This window comes from Lampetra planeri, chromosome 34, assembly GCF_965212315.1.
Source record: "Lampetra planeri chromosome 34, kcLamPlan1.2.h2, whole genome shotgun sequence".
Classification (NCBI taxonomy): Eukaryota; Metazoa; Chordata; class Hyperoartia; order Petromyzontiformes; family Petromyzontidae; genus Lampetra; species Lampetra planeri.
In genome coordinates, this window is record NC_136140.1 from 6577481 (window position 1) to 6597804 (window position 20324).

Sequence of the window (20324 nt, forward strand, 5' to 3'; positions counted from 1 at the left end):
AAGTTCAACATACATCGTACATTCTAGATTTGAAGTTTTCGTGACTGCAGGGGTCCATACTCTTTGGTTTTTTCGGTCAAGTCACCGTCATTTTGCTGTGACGGTGCCACCTGAAGACGGAAGCTTGTGTTGCCTCCGAAACGTCGTGATTTAATTTATTTTTATTTTCTTTTTTACCTACGTGACTTTACCAAAAAAACCAAAGAGTATACATCGTACGTGTTCGATCCACTGCTGGATGAAGGTCTCCCCAAGTCATCGCCATCTCTCTCGATCCTGCGATGTAACATTCCACCTCGCACAATCGCTCGAGCTGAGTTTATCGGTCCACCTTCCACGGTTGATGGGATGGTGGCACTGCCCAGTGGCAGCGCGTCCGCCGCTTGCTGTAGAGAGGTTCGCGGTTCGAATCCAGAGGCTGCCCCAATTATGACTGCGTGCGTGATAACCACGACAATAATAACAATGATACGCGCTGACTGCTGGTAAACATCCCCTGACGCCATTCGCAAGAGGAGGCCATTGCGTGCCCAAGTCAGGATCCAATTTCCCAAAATCGGAAATTGCTCACAAATCACTTAATCGAGATTCTACAAAGCAATCATCGCCCCCTACTGGGCAGATCAATGCCCCAGGTCACTCTTGCCAATGAGCCTTATCATTGTCTCTCGAGTTCTCACCGCGTGGCTAAACAAAATAAGCTGCCAACTTGAACTGGACGTCTTCTCAGACACGATCCCTCCTTAAGCTTGCCACCCTGGCGTTACACACTCGCCCACTGGTCAACGTGCCTTCTAGCTAACGTGTCCCTAGCCCAGGCCCACTTACTTTTCTCAATCTTTGCATCCGCTCAATGTTGTCAACCATTATTTGTCATTATTCGTAGCCATGTTCCAACCGGTTTGCAGACCAGGGCAGCGTTATCATGGGACCTTTTTTCTAGCATCAAAGTACGTCAAATAATAATAATAATAATAGCTTTTACCCTTTCTGGCAATAAACAGGTATTAAGATATTCTTGGTTCTTTCGGTAAAGTCACGTAGACGGGAAACAATAAAATAATAAAAATATAAAACAATATTTTTTTATATTTTATTGTTTCCCTTCTACGTGACTTTACCGAAAGAACCAAGAATATGAATCCCTGCAGTCACGAAAGCTTTAAATCAAAGGTATTAAGATGTTCACACACCACGTAGATTATACTTTTTGTCAGGAATCAAGTCTGCATTAACCACACGTACTTGTGGTGAACATGCAAACACACGTGTTCTGATCATAAATGGCGTTGTCTTTGAAACTGATTGTCCTACACCAGAGACAGCCTTCCTTAGGGCCTAGTCTCGCCAGTGTCAGAGCAGAGAACGCCAGAAAGGCGAACAGGCGAAACCTATTCATATATTTCACACTTTGATACTGGCAAAAAGGTCCCATGACATAGCTACTCACCCCGAGCTATAAATGCTCTGATGGTTCATTGTCTTTGTACTGTTATAAAGAAGGCTGCTATGTCTGGTGTAGACCAATCAGTTTCAAAGACAATGCCATATATCATTATCAGAGCACGTTTATTATTCGGTGTTTGAACAATGTAACACCTAAATTTAGATTTAATTTTCTTTCTGTGGATGTCACACCTGATGGTGATTGCTTGTGTTGCAGTCGAAACGTCGTGAGAATTAGTTTTGTTTTATATTTATATTATTTTGTTATTTCCCTTCTACGTGACTTTACCGAAATAACCAAGAATATAACGTAACACCTGTTTTATTGCCAGAAAGGGTAAAAGTATTCTTATTTTTCACACAGGGCAGCGTTTTAGGAGGAATTGTAATCATGGAGGGATGGCGGTGGAGGATGCTTTCATTGTCACGCCCCTTTGAGCAGACGACTCTTTATTGAAGGCAGGCTGCTGCGTGGAGCACACGCGCAATATCGCTTTGCGACTTAAACAGATACCAAACAAAGGTGGCCTGTTGACTGAGAGGTCACAGCGCTGACCTGGCACCGCTGAGAGCCGGGGTTCGGGTCCGGGCAGCTCTCAAGTGTCGTGGGGTTCATGGTCTCAGTCACCAATGAATGCGCAAATTTTTGTTCGTTCGCTCACGCATATTTGGTCCTGTACTTAATGTGGCTAAAAGCCAGCGGCGAGAATTAAACATTGCTTCTGACCGCCGCGTGACAGATACTACACCGTAGCGGGGACAGGTGGGAAAGTGTTGCGCCGCAGTGCGGCGGAGCAAAGGTCACTCAAATAATCTCAGAAATATATTTTGTGATATTTGCTTCTTTCGGACATTGTATGTGACAAGGAGGATTGCACTTTGCTGCAAGAGATCCAAATGTATTATTCGTCGCACGACATTGCTATGGAATACCGTTAATTCTAGATTTGAAATTTTCGTGACTGCAAGGATCCATACTGTTTGGTTCTTTCGGTAAAATCACGTAGGTGAAAAATAAAATAAAATATTAAAATAACTAAATTAAATCACGACGTTTCGGAGGCAACACAAGCTTCCGTCATCAGGTGGAACAGCCACATCAAAATTACTACTCACTACAGTAATTTCACTCACTACAGTAATTTTTCTGTGGCTGTTCCACCTGATGACGGAAGCTTGTGTTGCCTCCGAAACGTCGTGATTTAATTTAGTTATTTACATTTTATATATTTTTTTTCATCTACGTGACTTTACCGAAATAACCAAAGAGCATGGAATACCGTTACTTATGCTTGTTTACCCGGAAAAACCTCGCCGAGTCTCAAGATTGTTTTTCAGTCTTGCCGAGTGTTACGGTACCTATTCGAGGGTAATTTTTTCAAACGTGGAAAACATACACACTTGATAGTAGCATTGGGACAGCATTGTGTTTGGGAGCGGGGGAACGGGGAACGGAGGGGCTAAGGTTTACAAGAAATATAACAAAGCCAATCTGTCGTGACCATATGGCTCTTACTATCTTGGGTTGACTGCAGGAACGTTGAAAAGGGCATTGAAATGGCTTTCCTGGGGACACGGGCTGGACTGACCAGAACCAGCTTCTACATCGGCAAGGAGAAACTCTCTGACAAGTAAGAAGCTTCGTGCGCGTGGCTTTGAACAGTTACCGCAGTGGCTTTTGTCGTGCGATCAAGGGCATCCAAGGTCGTCCATAGACTCACCCCCAGTCTACTGATCCCCCTCTCACGTTAGTCTCCGCTCTGCCATGTGTCCTCTGTTCAAGTAACCAAGGGGTGCTTTAAAAGCCCCCAATGGGAGGTCGTTAGTTCCTCTCTGCTGCGCCTACAACTGGTTTCTTGAGCTAGTTGTGATGGTGTTCAGGGTGATGGTGATTGTAGTGGTTGCGGTGGCGAGATCGTAAATGTTGGTGTGGGTACATAGCAGCACCCTTTCAACTGTCAGGCAAGCGGCTATGGAGGCCAACAAGGGGTTTAGAGGACACAGCGCATGGCTTTTTCTCCCCATATAAACGTTTGTGAGGGAGGGATGGGTGGGGTTCCATATGTCCCCAGTTACCGATGTCACCACGGTGCCGTGTGGCAACGTCACGAGCGTGAACTAACGAGGCTGCGTTGAGCGTGTGCGCCGGCAGAGATTTCCTGACCAAGGACCAGGAAAGCGTCTTCACGATGGACCACTTCCCCATCTGGTACCGCCGCGCCGCTGAGCAACCGCCGGGCACGATCATCTACACCGTGCCGTACCAAGCAGGTTAGCGCGCACACACACACAGACAATGATAAGTCGTGTAGCCTCTAACAAGCTGTCAGGGCAAGAGCTGTTAGCGAGAACCTACAGTGGACATATGTTCATTTTATAGATGATAGACAATCGGTCATGGGCAGAGGAAATACGGAAGGCCTTGAACCTGGACTTGAACTGGAGCAGGGAGACAGTGACATACGTGGCTGGGGGGAAGGACATTCCCGAATAAAGTGGGCAAGAGAAGCGAATGGGTGACCTTCCATCAACCCAACTGGGCATTCGCACGATTGATTTAACAGGGCGAGCAATCAACCGATTTCTTTGAGAATCAGTTGACCTGATTACGGTTGATTGCGCTACACGCTCGCACAAACAGACATCCAGCCAGTCTGACCTTGATGGCTTGAGCACCGCGCCTGGTAAAGTTCTGCGTGAAAATGTAAATGGTGTGCGTACGATTGTGAAGGCGGTGGCCCGTTTTAGATGCCCATGATATTACATTTCCAATTGAATGCAACAAATAATTGACATTACGTATTTGGGGTAACGGTGCCCATGACAAACACAACCAAAATATTGCTTCATCTTTTACAAATGTAAGAATGTCCTGGCCTGTGGCTGATGTCAGTTTTCGGTTAAATGTCTGACATTATTGAGGTTAGTGTTCATGATCGGGATAGAGCCGGCGGTACGATAAATGTCAAGATTATGGATCGCGCTAGGATTTAAGGATAAAGTTAGAATTAGGGGCATGAACAGCGTATGAATAAGCGATTATAGCCACAGACATGGAGAGCGTCGGATTTGCGGTGAGTGTTGTGATCCGGGCTATCGTCGTGACTACAGTCAACGTGGGCAGAACCTACAACAGCACAGGTGTTGCCCTCTGGGGTGCGTGGCCCGCGGGATGCCGTGCCTTGCTGCTGATGTCCCTCCGCCCACCCAACCTTCCCCGCGTTTGTCACCGCAGGGGCGAAACGCAACAAAAAAATGGTGGTGACAGCAAGCGTCGTCATCACGGTCACCGAGGACGTGAGGACAGCCGTGGCCGCCGGTGAGTGCTTCCTGGGAGAGGACGCGGTCGAGGTCACGTGGGTACTTGCCAACGGCCACGTGGTCGAGGTCACGTGGGTACTTGCCAACGGCCATGTGGTCGAGGTCACGTGGGTACTTGCCAACGGCCACGTGGTCGAGGTCACGTGGGTACTTGCCAACGGCCACGCGGTCGAGGTCACGTGGGTACTTGCCAACGGCCACGTGGTCGAGGTCACGTGAGTACTTGCCAATGGCCACGTGGTCGAGGTCACGTGGGTACTTGCCAACGGCCACGTGGTCGAGGGCACGTGGGTACTTGCCAACGGCCACGTGGTCGAGGGCACGTGGGTACTTGCCAACGGCCACGCGGTCGAGGTCACGTGGGTACTTGCCAACGGCCACGTGGTCGAGGTCGCGTGGGTACATGCCAACGGCCACGTGGTCGAGGTCACGTGGGTACATGCCAACGGACAAGCGGTCGAGGTCACGTGGGTACATGCCAACGGCCACGTGGTCGAGGTCACGTGGGTACTTGCCAACGGCCACTAGTGGAGGTTTCGTTCCAGGCGACCTTGCTCTCCTTCGTATGGTTGACGCACGTGTAGAGCAACACCTGTACATTTACATCGAGGTGATCGGGCCGGGCGATAGCGCAGTGGCGCGTCGCTGTGACGGCGCCTCCTCCACCTCCTCTTTCGGTATGCGCGAATGAGGCGCCGAGTCGTTAGACATTCTGCGGTTGCATTCTGGGTGAGGACCACAGTCGCCGCGGTCATCCAGACGGCGAAACTTCCCCGCACGGACAGCCTCGCTCGCCCGAGCAGACGCGAGCCGTGATTAAAGGAAACGCGGTATTTATTGGGGACGGTGAGGGTTATGTTTCTCAGGGTTATCCGTAACGAAGGGAGAGTCTTAGCAAAAGCATTGGCGGATAAGTACGTAGCATCCAAAATATACTTTGCTGTTGCATGGAAGACACTCTGTGAATGGCTTAGCAATACGATTTAGGTAAACTGAATATAAAATATGTAGCTTACTTTATTCTAAACAATTTTGCTTATTTTGTATGCCGTTTACAAAGGAAAAGGCACTAAAACATCCATCCACTTTTTGTAATAATCTACGCAAGGTCAGCTATGCTCACTTAAGGAAAAATAACACCAATTTTGGGAAGTCGCCTTGTCAAGTAATGGATGCGACTCTTGGATGCGTCATGCGCTCTTGAGCTATTAGTGAAACAAACGTTACCTCAATCAGTGAACAATATTCAGTAAATGAGTACAAGCTCTATTCACTGCCAGTGGGTTGAAAATAAAAGAGTCCCATCATCATCATCACCATCATCATCATCATCACCAGCCACGTTCTATCCACTGCTCGACAAAGGCCTTCCCAAGCTGCTGCCTTGTCTCGTGATCTTGCGATGCAGCCACCTTTCCCGTGCACGAGCTGATTGTATCAATTCTAGATTTGAAGCTTTCGTGACTGCAAGGATTCATATTCTTAGGTTTTTTTCGGTAAAGTCACGTAGGTAAAAAATTAAAATTAATAAAAGTAAAATAAAAAATCACTTGATACAGCTATCGTGCTGTGACGGTTCCACCTGAACACGGAAGCTTGTGTTGCCTCCGAAACGTCGTGATTTTTATTTTATTTTTATTTTACTTTGAATAATTTTAATTTAATTTGTTTACCTACGTGACTTTACTGATTGTATCACTCCATCTTTGCAAACGTAGTCAAGTGGGGCTTCAATCGTCCAGTCGGTTATCACCTCCACGACTCGCCAGCAAGCACTGCGACGCGATGGTGAGGGGACTAACTGCTCTGGCTGTACAAAAACAAAAAAAGCGTTAACCACGGGAAAACGGGCGCATTCGTGCGGAGGCTCACTGGATACTTCGTGTTCCAGGAAAACAGCTGGGGCTTGAGAAGGGGCAGCTACTTAATAATTGTGCTCAGAACAACTTGAACACAAAGCAGCACTCTTGCCTTGCAGGAAGTATTTGGAGTGGGGAAACCTAGAAAATGCAGACGATCCTTGATCATGAAACTATAAATATAGCCGTCCAATAAACGAGGAATATTATTTGCTACTACTGCATAGGTCTTAGCAGCTGTGCTCAGCAGCTCTCCGGTGTGATTAGTTCCTACGAGAGCGGTGGAGCGGAACGTCGGGCATCGTGCCGAACAACCGGAAAACTCAGAAGAGGGTGAAAATGTACTTACTGTCAGATTATCTGTGAACTCTCTCTTTGTCTGCTGTACAAATGGAGTGCAGCATCGCAGCAGAAACACACGAGACTTTGGAATAAATACCGGAGGTTATTTGAAGAAGTTAACATTCCCAAGATAAGAAACTATTATTCCAACAACTCACATTTTCTCGGACACTTTTCATTCTTCATCATTTGGAAAAAAAATAACAACAAACTATCCAAGGTGAACTACACTTTCGGAAAGTATTTTGAAATTCTGGTCAGCGGTCTGGACATTTAACAACACTGATACAAATTTCAACGTTTCACTTCTCTGGTAATTAAATTATGATCGCAAATAGAATTCCGTATCTGAATTTGTCTGGTGGCTGGAAATTTGCAGAATGAGACGTGAAGGGTGGGCGGGTGCCTTTCGCCATCGATGCACGAGCATAGCCCCGGAGTTACTGAGCGAGACAACAAGAGGTTTGGAGATGGAGGTCAGAAAAAAACTACAACCTTGGAAGGAAAATCAATTCCCATCGACTTGAAAATTAATTCGAAAACGTTCCATGTTGACAATGTGAAATTGTTTTGTCGTGGTATTGATTGTGATTTTATATATACGTGTATCATCAAGAATCATGTCACATTCCATCAGTGCCTGCGCAGTTTGACATCTTATTGCACTTGAACCATTATGTTTTACAACAAATACATCAAACATGGCCTTATGACCATATGACCCTGAATGTGACCAATATCGCCAGGACTCAGGAGCTAGCTAATCACGCTCTAGCCTCTGCTTTGTTCTTAGGTAGGAGACGGCCTAGGGAATTGGCAGCTTGGGCCGCAAGGTGGCCAGGAGATGGCAGGGCAGCGGCGGACTGAATCCATCTGTGCCGAGCTTTTTCGTGTCATCCCCTCCCATGCGCGGGGAATTCTGTGGGTACCCTCCGGGTTCCTACCACACGACGCCAAACACTCAATAGTGGAATTGCAGGAAACTGGCAAAAAATAATCCAGTGGATATCAGGCTTTCCTAGTTCAATAAACGGCAACCGCACAGAGCTTTGACATTGTTAAAACTCCCGCAAAACGTCGATGTTTTCCCAATTTATCATTTAAAACATGTGAACCTACACGCATCCCTGTGAGACACAGCATCTCGCATCAGCGGTGGTTAATCTGAAGAGTACAGGAAGGATCTTGGCTTTTTCCCGGAGGAAGACAAGTGGGGCCTTTAGAAAAAGTGCTCTCTTGTTGAATTCACCATTGTACAAATCACCCGTTGATCCAAATACAAGTTCCTCCCACCTTGAAAGCACCTCTGGGTGCATACAAGCTACGCGTTCTGCATCACTTCCCCCCCCCACCCCAAAATAAACATTCTACACTCGCCGCTCAAGCCGCGGAGAGGTTGTTAGACCACCATTGTTTTTAGTCATCGCAGCTTCAAGTTCCATCAAGCGCAGGGACACCTAATTGCCACCTAAGTCGTAAAGCGTCGACGCTGGAGGCGATGTTTATCCGGTGGCGAATAAGTGCTGCTGTGCCGCAGGAGGGCATGACTAACGCGCTCGGGTTAGCTCTGTTCACTTTTGTTGGAAAATAAAATAAAAAAGCGCATTTTCTTGCAGGCTTGCTGCCAAAGTGCTTGTGTTTGAGCAGAGTTGCCACTTGTACCTGGTTTTCCCAGGATCGATACTTTTTTGTCAGGAAGCTGTCCTGGAAAATCTTGAAATCTTTTCAGAACATAGAATGTCCCAGTTATTGCCGCTTTCTAAATAATGACAACAATGACACACCGCACAACCACGTGGTTCTTCCCTCTTCAGGTGTTGTGAGATATTCTTCTTGTCGTCGTATGTCCCGGCGTCTTGTACCTCAGAGTTGACACCCCAACTTGTGAGTTGGCGCACGGATTCAGAAACGCGGTCTGTGACTGGGCGTCGAGACCCTGACAATCCCTGCATCGTCCCTTCTTCTCTCGTGTGGTGGGGAGAAGTAGAGCATGAATGTTTGCAGTTTCATGTCGATGTTGGTCAGCAAGCAGGTGGCTTCACGAGTAGCCTGGTGAATATCTGAAATGCTGCCGGTGACTGATCGAAACGGGCAGCAGTGGCGTTGAACGATGCGTTCGGCGATTTCGAGATATTGACTCGCGTTGAGATTCACAGACTCACAAAGGGACCCGCGGGCTCACGCACAGAGGCCCACAGGCCTAAGCAGTCGAAGCAGGAAGCTGCTCACTACGCGGCCCATTTATTTGAGACCGCCGACCCGTGGTGGCAACGTCGTGATGGCTCGCCACCGGTCGCGCCGCTACCTCGGGAGCCGAGGCGTGGCAGGGGGGGGCCCTCCGAGGCGTGGCAGGGGGGGGCCCTCCGAGTCGTGGCGGGGGGTGGGTGGCCCTCCCTCACACCGTGCCGGGGTTGAGCGGCTCCTTGGCGTCGCGGTTCTCGTCGGACGCGTCGCGGACCAGCAGCTGGCAGGCGGCGGCCTCGGGCTGGTGCACCTTGGACATCATGGCCGCGTAGAGGCAGCCGTAGGTGGCGGCCACCACCATCATGAGCGAGATGACGCCGCAGATGACGCCCGCCACGGCGAGCGTGCCGACCGCCCTGCGCACGCTCGCCGGCGGGTTGCGGGACGCGACGGTGCACGGCGGCGCGCCGCTCTGAACGCTGCCCGCCCGGTCTCCTCCTTCTTGCCCCCTCGAGGGCGAGCCGTCGCGCACGAGGGAGCAGAGGAAGAACACCTCGGAGGGGATGGAGAGCAGGTTCCTGCCCTTGAACTCCTGTGGCAGGGCACAGTGAAGCTCGTCCACAAGGCCTCCTGTGATAGAGACAAACGGACGTCGTTTGCCTTTAACATGGCAACGAATTGATACGGGCTGATTAAATAAAGCAAATTTAGCAGCACAGTCAAGACAAAACGCAGGACAATCGAAAATAATTAAGTGTTACAGAAATTCGCAAATCAAACAGAATCGTGCATACGTTTCACACTAAGCTGTACAGATCAAAGAAAACCATGAAACAACTTTGAAGATTTTTTTTAAATATCACATTGATCGAACTAAGTTTCTAGGATCACAAAAACGGATGGATCAGCCAAAAACCACACGGATCAATCACGACCACATGGATCGATCACAAGCGACCGATGCAAACAAGACCCCACGAATCACCAAAAACCAGACAATCGAAGCTGAAACCGCATGGCTCAATCAACACGACGCGACTCAAACAAAAACCCGCAGTAGGCGCGACAATCTTCGGAGGGCAGACAAACCCCCCCCCCCCCCGTCGCACCTCGGTAGGTGTACCACTCGAGCCAGCTGCGCAGCTCGGCCGTGTAGCAGTCGCACCTCCAGGGGTTGCCGGCCACCTGCAGCGAGCGGAGCCCCACGAGCGGCTCCACCAAGTCGCGCTCCACGCCCGCCAGCCGGTTCCGGCGCAGCGACAGGCGGCTCAGGTTGCGCAGGCCGTAGAAGAGGCGGCGCGGGAGGCGCGGCAGCTCGTTGAGCGAGAGGTCGAGCTCCCGGAGCGCCAGCGAGTGGCGCAGGACCCCCGGCGCCAGCGCCCGCAGGCTGTTGTTGGCGAGCCGCAGCTCGCGGAGGCGCGCCAGCCCTAGCAGGGCGTCCGCCCGCAGCGCCGCCAGGCCGTTGCCGGACACGTCGAGCAGCTCGAGGGAGGGCGCCACCGCCCCGAAGGCGCCGTCAGGCAGCTCGGCGATGCCGTTGAGCTGCAGGTGCAGCGAGCGGGTGCCGGGCGGCAGGTCGGAGGGCACGGCGGAGAGGCCCCGCGCGGCGCAGTCCACGGAGCCGGCGCGCTCCGAGCAGTCGCACTGCGCCGGGCAGCAGCGGGCGGCCCGGCTCCAGAGCAGGGTGAGCAGCGCGAGCGACCACACGGCGCCGTGGCCTGCAGGGTCAGGGTTAGCGCGACGGTACGTTCATTTATACGCGGAAGGTTTTGGTGTTGCGCTGGCAGTGGTGTGCAGCGCAGTACCGAGGCTTTTGGTACTGCGCCGATACCAACAGATTTGTCAATTAAACTGCCGTAAATAGAAACATTTGTGTACATGTGTATTATAATTTATACTAGCCTCCCATGTGTGTTTTATTTGCTTATTTCTGCAATTGTATTCCGATACTACACCTATTTTTGTCACATGACAAACGTATGAATTTAAAATGCCTCTTCTGAAGCCCCTTTGATAGGCCTCCTATCAGCACAGAAAAATGAAAATTATTTACCCAGGAAAGCCTCAATGAAACGCTAGAGTCTGTAGTCAGGAAGGTCCTGCATTGCGAGGAATATTTGTCCAAGTCAATGAAATGAGTGGTTTGGTATTTCACAGGGAACCAGAATACCCAGACAATACCTAAACTGACAACAGGTCAAACTCAACACTGCCATCCCCTGGCTAACTTATAGCCCCTCATCAACAACACCTGACAGGCACTGGTGATGACCCATCTCAGTATTACCCAGGCTCCACCACTGTTGAGCTTCTGAGATTTGGTTAGATCAGAGTACATTTAGTGTAGGTATGGTTCTATATATATACAAAGCAGACTTGATTATGCTCTGCAAATCGAATGGAAATCAACCCGTAGGTTTTATCCCCAGAACCATTATAATCCAAATTAAGTGTGACAGCAACATTCACACGATGTTGTTTTTGAGCAATTCATAGTGGCCACGAAGCTGAAACTGTCAACTCGTTTTACTTGGGAAACCATTTCAATCAGTGCGGGTGGTTGGCAGGGTTTGAACCCAGATTCTCAGAGTTGCCGGTTCAATGATTTGACGAGCAAGTTGGAAAACTAAATAACACTCGTCTCACGATTTGACTGCAACAATACCGTACGCTCACCTGCTTCTACAAATGGCATCGAATTACCAATTATAGATCGCTCCATTTTCATTTTACATCCACGCTATTTTTTTTGTCAGACAGCAAGTTAATTTGATAAATGACACAGAAACACATCCGTCAAGGCGTCGAGGTCAAATTCAAACTTGCAAACTCTGTATGTATGAATCTTGATTTGAAGCTTTCGTGACTGCAGGAATCCATCCTCTTTTTTTCTTTCGGTAAAGTCACGCCGGTATAAAAAATATTTTATTTATATATTTTATTTTATACCTACGCATAAAATAAAATGTATGTTTATCTTCTTTGTAGCCTTGCTAATTGGAGGTACGGAGTAAGGGCATTAAACTAAACACAAAAATCATTTTTCAATCTAAAGAAATTAGTTTTCAATCTAAAGAAATGAGTTTTCAATCTAAAGAAATGCGTTTTCAATCTAAAGAAATTCGTTTTGAATCTAAAGACATTCTTTTCAATCTAAAGAAATTCGTTTTCAATCTAAAGAAATTCGTTTTCAATCTAAAGAAATTAATTTTCAATCTAAAGAAATGAGTTTTCAATCTAAAGAAAGAGTTTCCAATCTAAAGAAATGAGTTTTCAATCTAAAGAAATTAGTTTTCAATATAAAAAAAATAGTTTTCAACATAAAGAAATTTGTTCTAAATCTAAAGAAATTAGTTTTCAATTTAAATAAATGAGTTTTCAATCTAAAGAAATGAGTTTTCAATCTAAAGAAAGAGTTTTCAATCTAAAGAAATAAGTTTTCCATCTAAAGAAATTAGTTTTCAATCTAAAGGAATGAGTTTTAAATCTAAAGAAATTATTTTCAATTTAAAGAAATTAGTTTTAAATCTAAAGAAATTAGTTTTCAATCTAAAGAAATTAGTTTTCAATCTAAAAAAATGAGTTTTCAATCTAAAGAAATTCGTTTTCAATCTAAAGAAAGAGTTTTCAATCTAAAGAAGTGAGTTTTCAATCTAAAGAAATTAGTTTTCAATCGAAAGACAGTTTTCGATCTAAAGAAATTAGTTTTCAATCTAAATAGATGAGTTTTCAATCTAAAGAAAGTTTTCCATCTAAAGATATGAGTTTTCAATCTAAAGGAATGAGTTTTAAATCTAGAGAAATTATTTTTCAATCTAAAGAAATTAATTTTCAATCTAAAGAAATTATTTTTCAATCTAAAGAAATTAGTTTTCAATCTAAATAAATGAGTTTTCAATCTAAAGAAAGTTTTCCATCTAAAGAAATGCGTTTTCAATCCAAAGAAAGAGTTTTCAATGAAAAAAATTAATTTCAATCGAAAGAAATTAGTTTTCAATGGAAAGAAATTAGTTTTCAATCTGTACTCCAGAGGGAGAGGAACTAAACACCAGACCCGCCTCCTCCACCCCCGGTGGTGACCTGGCCAACGTCAAAGAGGTTTGCGATCAATAATAAATGTTGCAGATCGTGATGGCCATGTGTGCTCGCAGCCACGCCGGACGATTATGTTTTGAAAGGAGGGCGACGTCATTCGTGGCTCGCGAGGGATTGTGGAGGTGGTGGGGGGTGCTGCTGCTGCTGGCTTGGCTGATGTTGTTTGTTCCGGCGGCAGTTTCTAAACTACGCGCGTAACACGAGCACAGCAGCAGCAGCAGTAGCACCGCGCGCGCGTCGCACGAGGAGTAACAGGGCCGCCCGCCCCACACTGTTGAACGTCGCTTCGCCACAGCACCTGCCCACCCACCCCACCCCACCACAACGGCCGCCGCCGCCGCCGAGCACAGAAAGACAATCGCTCAAGCAAACAAGCACGAGCAAACAGCGCGCGGCCACGTGCTTGTAAAGCGGCTCGTCGATTATTCGAGCGAGTGACCTCAATTGCAGCAATTACTGTGGCAATTCAGCGCGTAGGCTTTCGCGACCGATAGCATCCATCAGTGTTTGCTTTGTTTGAAATAACCCGTCCAATAATCGGTACCGTATATTCTGAAATTAGCATGATCCATTGTAATTTATATGACTATACATTAACCCCCCCCCGCCCCAAATCTGGTCTTCGCGACTGGTGACATCCCATCCCGTTTGCTCGATTTAAGACCGAAGCAGGAGGACTTCACAATTTTTGCTAATCGCATGATGACGGTGGCTGCAATCACCAGCAAAACGTCGTGCTCGAATCGTAAATGTTGTGGGTTTACTCCATAACACACTGGTATGCTGAAGTAGTAACTCATTGGCACCATCAATTCAGATTAAAACACCAATTAATTATATGCACCTGCGATTCCGAATGGGAGGGGCAAAGCTATCCCCTGCCTCCCCCCCCCCCAATATATGTCAAACTCTGCCTATGATTGGCACATTTTGTTTACATGACAAACTTGACCAATTTGCTGTGTCGGGTGGTGGCAGGTTTAACGACGCATTTATACTTATACAATCTAACCCTCCAAAAAAAACCCTTTATTATGGATACCACGAGCAGAGCACGCGTGTGTGGGTTTCATAACCGCACTCCGAGCCCAAATAATAGTCACCTTGCACGGGTGACAAATCGATACAAAGGCCGCTCGTAAGTTGGGCCACATCGGTTGGGCCACGTGCGCAAACTCACGGGAGTCAGAGGTTACGAGCGCATGGGCCTCTGTGTGTGTTGTGTGTTCTGAAACAACAGATGTGGTGGAGCGGTAGTGTCGTCGTTAGTGCGCCACACTACGAACCCGGCAACACGGGTTCGATTCCTGGTCACGGCCAACAGCAGTGACAATAATCTGGAGCGATCCTGGGCCTCCCCTCGGTCGACTCAGCCTCAAATGAGTACCTGGTTCGGCGTGCAAACATCGCCACTAGGGAGACAAAGGTGGCCGGGTATGGTGCTTGCCACCCACTCCCTCGTGTGCTGTGCTCGCTCACAGCACTTGCCCCAACAGTATGTTAAGACTATACGGTGGATCTTTGTGTTTGTTTGTTCTGAAGCAACAAGAGGCCGCTCAAACGCAAGTCAATATTTGGTCGAAACATCACCTGAACGTGCCTCGCTGGGACGGGGGAGCGGGCATTCTCGCTTTGTAAGCACGATACAGCGGTCACTCCCATGCGCTGCGCTCGGCTGTGCTTCTCTTCTCCTGCCACTTCCTAAGAGGGCATCGTTATGGAACCAAACGCCGCGTAATGTTTGCCAGCATTTCCTATGAACGCACGTATTCGTTTGGTTTGTTTGTAATTAATTAAGGGGTGGAATTAAGGGTCAAATTTCTGCCTCCCCCACCTCCCCACGAAGTAAGCCGGGGTTTTCGGGCCCATGATGAGCACGTGGTCCAGTTCGTGCAGATTAATAATAAACGACTATTCTGCTTCCCAGATTGTTATGCTGTGTAGTGAAATTAAACATTACGATGTTGATTTTTTTTATCGGAAGGTTTTTACAAAAATGTTTGGCAACATTTCCAATTATAATCTAGGCTGTCGTCGTGAAAAATGCATAACGTAAAAACGTTAACGCAATTAATATTTTCGAAAAAGATTACGCATCCGTTATCGAAATGATTTCTGTGTTCTAGTCGGCATTGCTAAGAAACTGCCTGCCCGTACAAATGCCAATAAAACGGACGGCGAGTCCCGAGCAGATACAACCGGCTGGATCAACGCTTTGGTTATTTCGGTAAAGTCACGTAGAAAATAAAATCAAATAATAGAATACGACGTTTCGATTGCACAATTGTGTGTTAACCGACTCTCTGTGTTGCATTGCATTACACTTCCTAATTTTACTAAACTTGCTTTTTCAAACTTCCGATTTTCTGGCTCTAAATATTGCCGTGCTGGTTTGTTTATAGTCCATGGTCTCTCCTCCGGCCACTATGGTCCAGAATTCCACACAACTCTTCTTTGGAGGAGCGTGGCCAGCCTCCGGCCACTATGGTCCAGAATTCCACGCAACTCTCTCATTGTCCTCTGCCCCAATCCCCCCTCCCCTCTCTCTCTCTCTGCCCCAACCCCCCTCTCTCTATGTAAGGCCTCGACACAGTGGCGCTGTCTTTCTGTTTGTCATTCTTTGGAGGAGCGTGGTCAGCCAGGCGGGGTGTTGGCTGTTGTGTTGGCCGGTTCTCTGTGTTGTGTTGCATTATATTTCCAACTTTACTATGTTTGTTTTTTTATCATTCATTCTTACCTGATGATGGTTGCTTGTGTTGCAATCGAAACGTCGTATTCTATTATTATTTGATTTCATTTTCTACGTGACTTTACCGAAAGAACTAAAGAGTAATTCCTGCAGTCACGAAAGCTTCCAATCTAGTTGGGGTGGATCAAGTTTGGCACAGTTGTTGCTATCTGGAATTTACGAAGCACATCTTTACACGCGAAACGTCATCGCAGGGGCGGCAGACTGGCGCAGTGGTGACACTCTTTCCTCACAGCAGGAAGGCACCTGGGTTCGATTGCCAACTCAAGAGACTTTCTGTGCTGAGTTGTGTGTGTTCTGCCCCTGCTTTGCATGGAGTTTCCTCTGGGTGATCTCGTTTCCCCCCCATAGATTAAAAGAAAAACCCGTAAGCTTCAAATCAAGATTAAAAACCTGTAACTGAGATTGGCCAAAACATCCCAATGCTGAAACATCACCTGCAAATTACTCAATTGGGATTGCACGCAACAATATTGTCCGCTACTTGCAAAACTTATCATGGACTCTCCTGAAAAGGTGTCTTGAGGCTCAGTGAGGATTTTCCTGGGTAAATTAGCGTAATGATAATAATTATTATAAAAAAATTATAACATACCATGTGAATGCAACAGGGTAAGATAAGGATCAATAAACAAACTGCTTACCTGGCAAGTACATGATGACAATGTGACTATCCAAATCTGCCAGTAAGCACCTTTGACTTTTTATTATTATTATTATTGTAGTTAATCCAATGGATGTGAAAGTTCCTTGATGCTGTTGAGTTGTAAGATGAAGATAGTTGTCCTTTCATCCACACTGTGTCCCTGAATCCGCGTCACCTCTGGGGAAAGAGAAGAAAAATAACAAGCATGTGAGAACACAAACCACACACAGCCGAGACATCCTTGTGATCGACACAAACATCAATCAGGGTTGGTAGCAGCAGAACAAGTCCGTTAAATGCGTACCGTATTCAGCCAATTTAATTCAAGACATTGAATGGTCAACGCATTGTTCCACAGGAATCGAAATAATGTATCTTAAAAAAAAGGGATTGTCAGTAATCCCAACCTAAACATCAAACGAGGGTGGTGCCCATCGCTGTGTGCAGCAGCACTGAGCCATGTTGGAAATTCCACATTGCTATGGCAAGCAGCATTGAACGACCTTGCATACCTTCATGCGATTCTTGGCAAAAATACTAACAATAATCTTAACGTCTAACAGAACGCAACGAAAACACTACACAGAAAAATAATAATAACAATCATCATTCGAATAACGTCTGTTGAAGCTGTTCGTGCAGTCTGCCTGAGAGCGAGAGAGAGAGATAGACTGTAAATTCTGCTGGCTGTCGCCAACCGCAGAACAAATGTGAGAAGCTGTCCCAGACGGTTGCCCGTCGCGATGCGAGGTGCGCCTGGGGCACCGCTCCTCCCTCTCCATCCTCCACGAGAGTAGCAGCAGCATCAGCAGCAGCATCGCAGACACTGCGCCAAGTAAATTGCTGAGTTTGTCGCCACAGCCGCAAAACAGGGCAAAGGCCCAGCGGTAACACGTTGTACGTGTCCATAATACCGATGCGCGGAAGCAGCAGGTTTTGTTTACGTAACAACCCTTACTCGTTGGCTTTGTCGGGTGGTGGTGGGTTAACGACGCAGGATGACTTCTTATGGATAATATTGGTCGCGACAGCCTACGTGTTAATCTGACGTATGGATGTATGTATGTACGCGGAACTTCTTTCGCACCCTACGTAGCCAACCGTGCTGATCGGAGGTGGAGGGGGAGGAAGGGTAACAAACTGAACAAAAAAATCAGCTCGAACAAAATGTTCTAGCCCAGCGGCCGACCTGGTTATTCACAGCGGACGCGAAGAATCCTGCGACTGCGTGTGCCGGCAATCATTTTGCTCCCAAATTTCTTATTGGGAAGCCACATAGATAGCAACGTTGCCCCCCCCCCCTACATGCAGACTCGTGCCTACTGGCTGGCTGTGGCTGGCTGCTGCGTTCACCTGGTGTCGCGCAGGGACAGCTGGCAGCGGGGGTTTCCTTGCCGCAATACGCTTTGAGATGTGCTGCGTGGGAGACGCGGTTCAAATGTTAAAAAGGGCGCCGCGGTGGGGAGATGTTGTCTCCCTCGCCTGGCGTGCAGGAGGACGTGGGTTTGATCCCGACCCTGACGCCTGCTGCTGTATATTTGGAGTCTGCATGTCTGTCTCGCCGTGGTCGCGTGGATTTTTCTCCGGGTCCTCTGGTTTTTCCCTCCACATTTAGAATCAACATCACGCCTTTAGAGTGTTTGGCTGCGAGAAATGTCCACAGGATAAGCCACTTGGCAGAGCTGTCGTTTGTGGCTAGGTCGCTTCTGAAAAAGAGCTACAGAGCTCAGTGTGGGCCTTGCCTTGCCTGATGAGTTGATGAGTTAATGATGACGTCACCCTGCTGCTGCTCTATATAAGAACGGGAGACAGAGCAGAGCCTCACCATTCTGGCGAATTGTCCGATGATGCTGGATGCAATTACCAGCGAAACGTCGTACTCAAAAATTGTAAATGTTGTGGTTTCACGCTTCAACACACCGGTGGGCTAAAGCAGTAAACTATTTGTCCTTTGTCAACGTGACACTTTGTTACTGATTGGGTGGTGGAGGGTTACGACACATTTATAAATAACGCGATCTAAACCCAAAAACGTTGATTATGAAAAATTCACTATAGTTCAGTTCATAGTTTTCAAACATCATATGATGATGATGATGCAGCATGAGAATATAACGGGCGAGGCGGACAACGAGCTGTCCCCCAAACTTTCGGACAGTGGCCAATCCATACACAGTACCCCTTTGATTATAATGAACCTTCATTGCACCGGACGGCTACTCGGCATTGGTCTCCATGGCTCCGAGCTCCCTCAACCTTAACACAGTTCCTCAAGAGGAAGCCGGGTCGCCCAGAAGTCTGAGTGCGGAGCCGGTACCGCTTGGATTCAGGTTCCAAATCCAGGCAGCTGCCTGTATTTAAAGCAGGTTATCAGGTGCATTGAGTTGACCGGCTCATCCCAGTCACCAATGATCGCACTTAATTTGACTACATTTGAGCTCTGAAAGTTAAATTTTTATTATTTTTGACTCTTACGCGACGAACATTGCGCCAGGGAGTGTGGAACAGTAGCAGTTCGGGAATCAAAGATCCCTTAAAGGGCATCTCAGAATTAGTTCAGTGATATCCACTTCTGCAGGCTTTTCCCTATCACAGGAGGTTGCACTGCTTGATATCCAATGCAAGTACACTTGGGAACATATACAACAAAGTTCTAAGCCTTGACTGAAGACAGGGAGTTGTCACGAACATCATCCAGATATTTTTGGCTCCATGTGCGTGCAGGTATCTTCACTACAAATAGACAGTTGTGACTAAGTGACGTTCTACGGGGGCTACACATCGTACATTGGCACAATTGTTGCCCACGATATTAATTTAACGCAAGAAAAAACATGTAAAATCATTGTTTTTCATTGTGAGACCCCAAAAATGATGGGGGGGGGGGGGGAGATTATGTTTACATTTTTTGACCTCGGCCTGCTATGAAAGTTGGTTTTAATGATGCTGAATCAATCACATAAAGTGATACGTCCAATCGGTGATTATTTGCAGAGTGTGGCGCTAAAGGCAATAGCAGAGCATGCTTCTCGTTGCTTCTTCAATCACGTCATCGATAGCGTATGAGGCACGAGGATAAAAATGTGTCACTTTCGCCCTGCAGACTGTGAGGGCATTAAAGGGCAGGAACGTGCGTGTCCGATTGTTTTTTTTATGCCAGGCGTGATACACGCAATATACGTGCTTTGGTTTTGGAAACACTCGCTTGTGTTGCGATCGAAAGGTCCGTTGTTTTTGGTTTATTTTATTATTATTTTGAACCTATCCACGTGACTTTACCGAAAGACGCAAAGAAATATGAATACTCACAGATTGGCTGATAACATCTGAATATATAGACGAATGCGGAGTTTGGGCAATTGTTGACAGCGGTTTCGCCGCGTGGTTGATGCCGTTAATAAAACTAACATTCGTACTATTGTTTATCTCCTAGTTGTTCGCTAAACGTTTTCGCAGCTGTGGTGTAAATATATATGATACATTCACGTTGACAGACATTGAATGTAAACTCGTGGAGTAGTTTACAATGGTGCGTCATGCTTGCATCCAATGTGTTGTACCCGATAAACATTTAAAATAGCTTCATGAATGTTGGAGTTTTCAGCCTGTCATGGCACAGTTATGAAATAATGGTTAAGGTCACATTGTTATTACTATTGAATGTGACAGTGCTATGTTGTGT

At 47.0% G+C, this 20324-nt stretch overlaps 2 protein-coding genes across 2 annotated transcripts in view; one reads left to right on the top strand and one right to left on the bottom strand.

Annotated features, from left to right (window-relative positions):
• Positions 1–20324, top strand: part of LOC144729953 (voltage-dependent calcium channel subunit alpha-2/delta-3-like) — a 118375-nt gene that overhangs the window by 67775 nt on the left and 30276 nt on the right. The window contains exons 25-27 of the mRNA XM_078610382.1: positions 2982–3077; positions 3599–3717; positions 4682–4765. Of these exons, the coding sequence (XP_078466508.1) occupies positions 2982–3077; positions 3599–3717; positions 4682–4765 (299 nt within the window). The remainder of the gene's footprint in view (positions 1–2981; positions 3078–3598; positions 3718–4681; positions 4766–20324) is intronic.
• On the bottom strand, positions 9364–11847 carry LRTM2 (leucine rich repeat transmembrane protein 2). Its single transcript, XM_078610564.1, has 3 exons — positions 11829–11847; positions 10262–10870; positions 9364–9782 (listed from the first exon to the last, which is right to left on the bottom strand). Exons 1-3 carry the CDS (start codon positions 11845–11847, stop codon positions 9364–9366), a joined length of 1047 nt encoding a protein of 348 aa, XP_078466690.1.

What these genes read in the sequence shown, in the direction of transcription:
- LRTM2 (XM_078610564.1), bottom strand. An exon ending in CGAGTGGTACACCTACCGAG is followed by an intron (nt 9,783 to 10,261) that starts GTGCGACGGGGG and finishes TCTCTATCACAG; the next exon opens with GAGGCCTTGTGGACGAGCTT.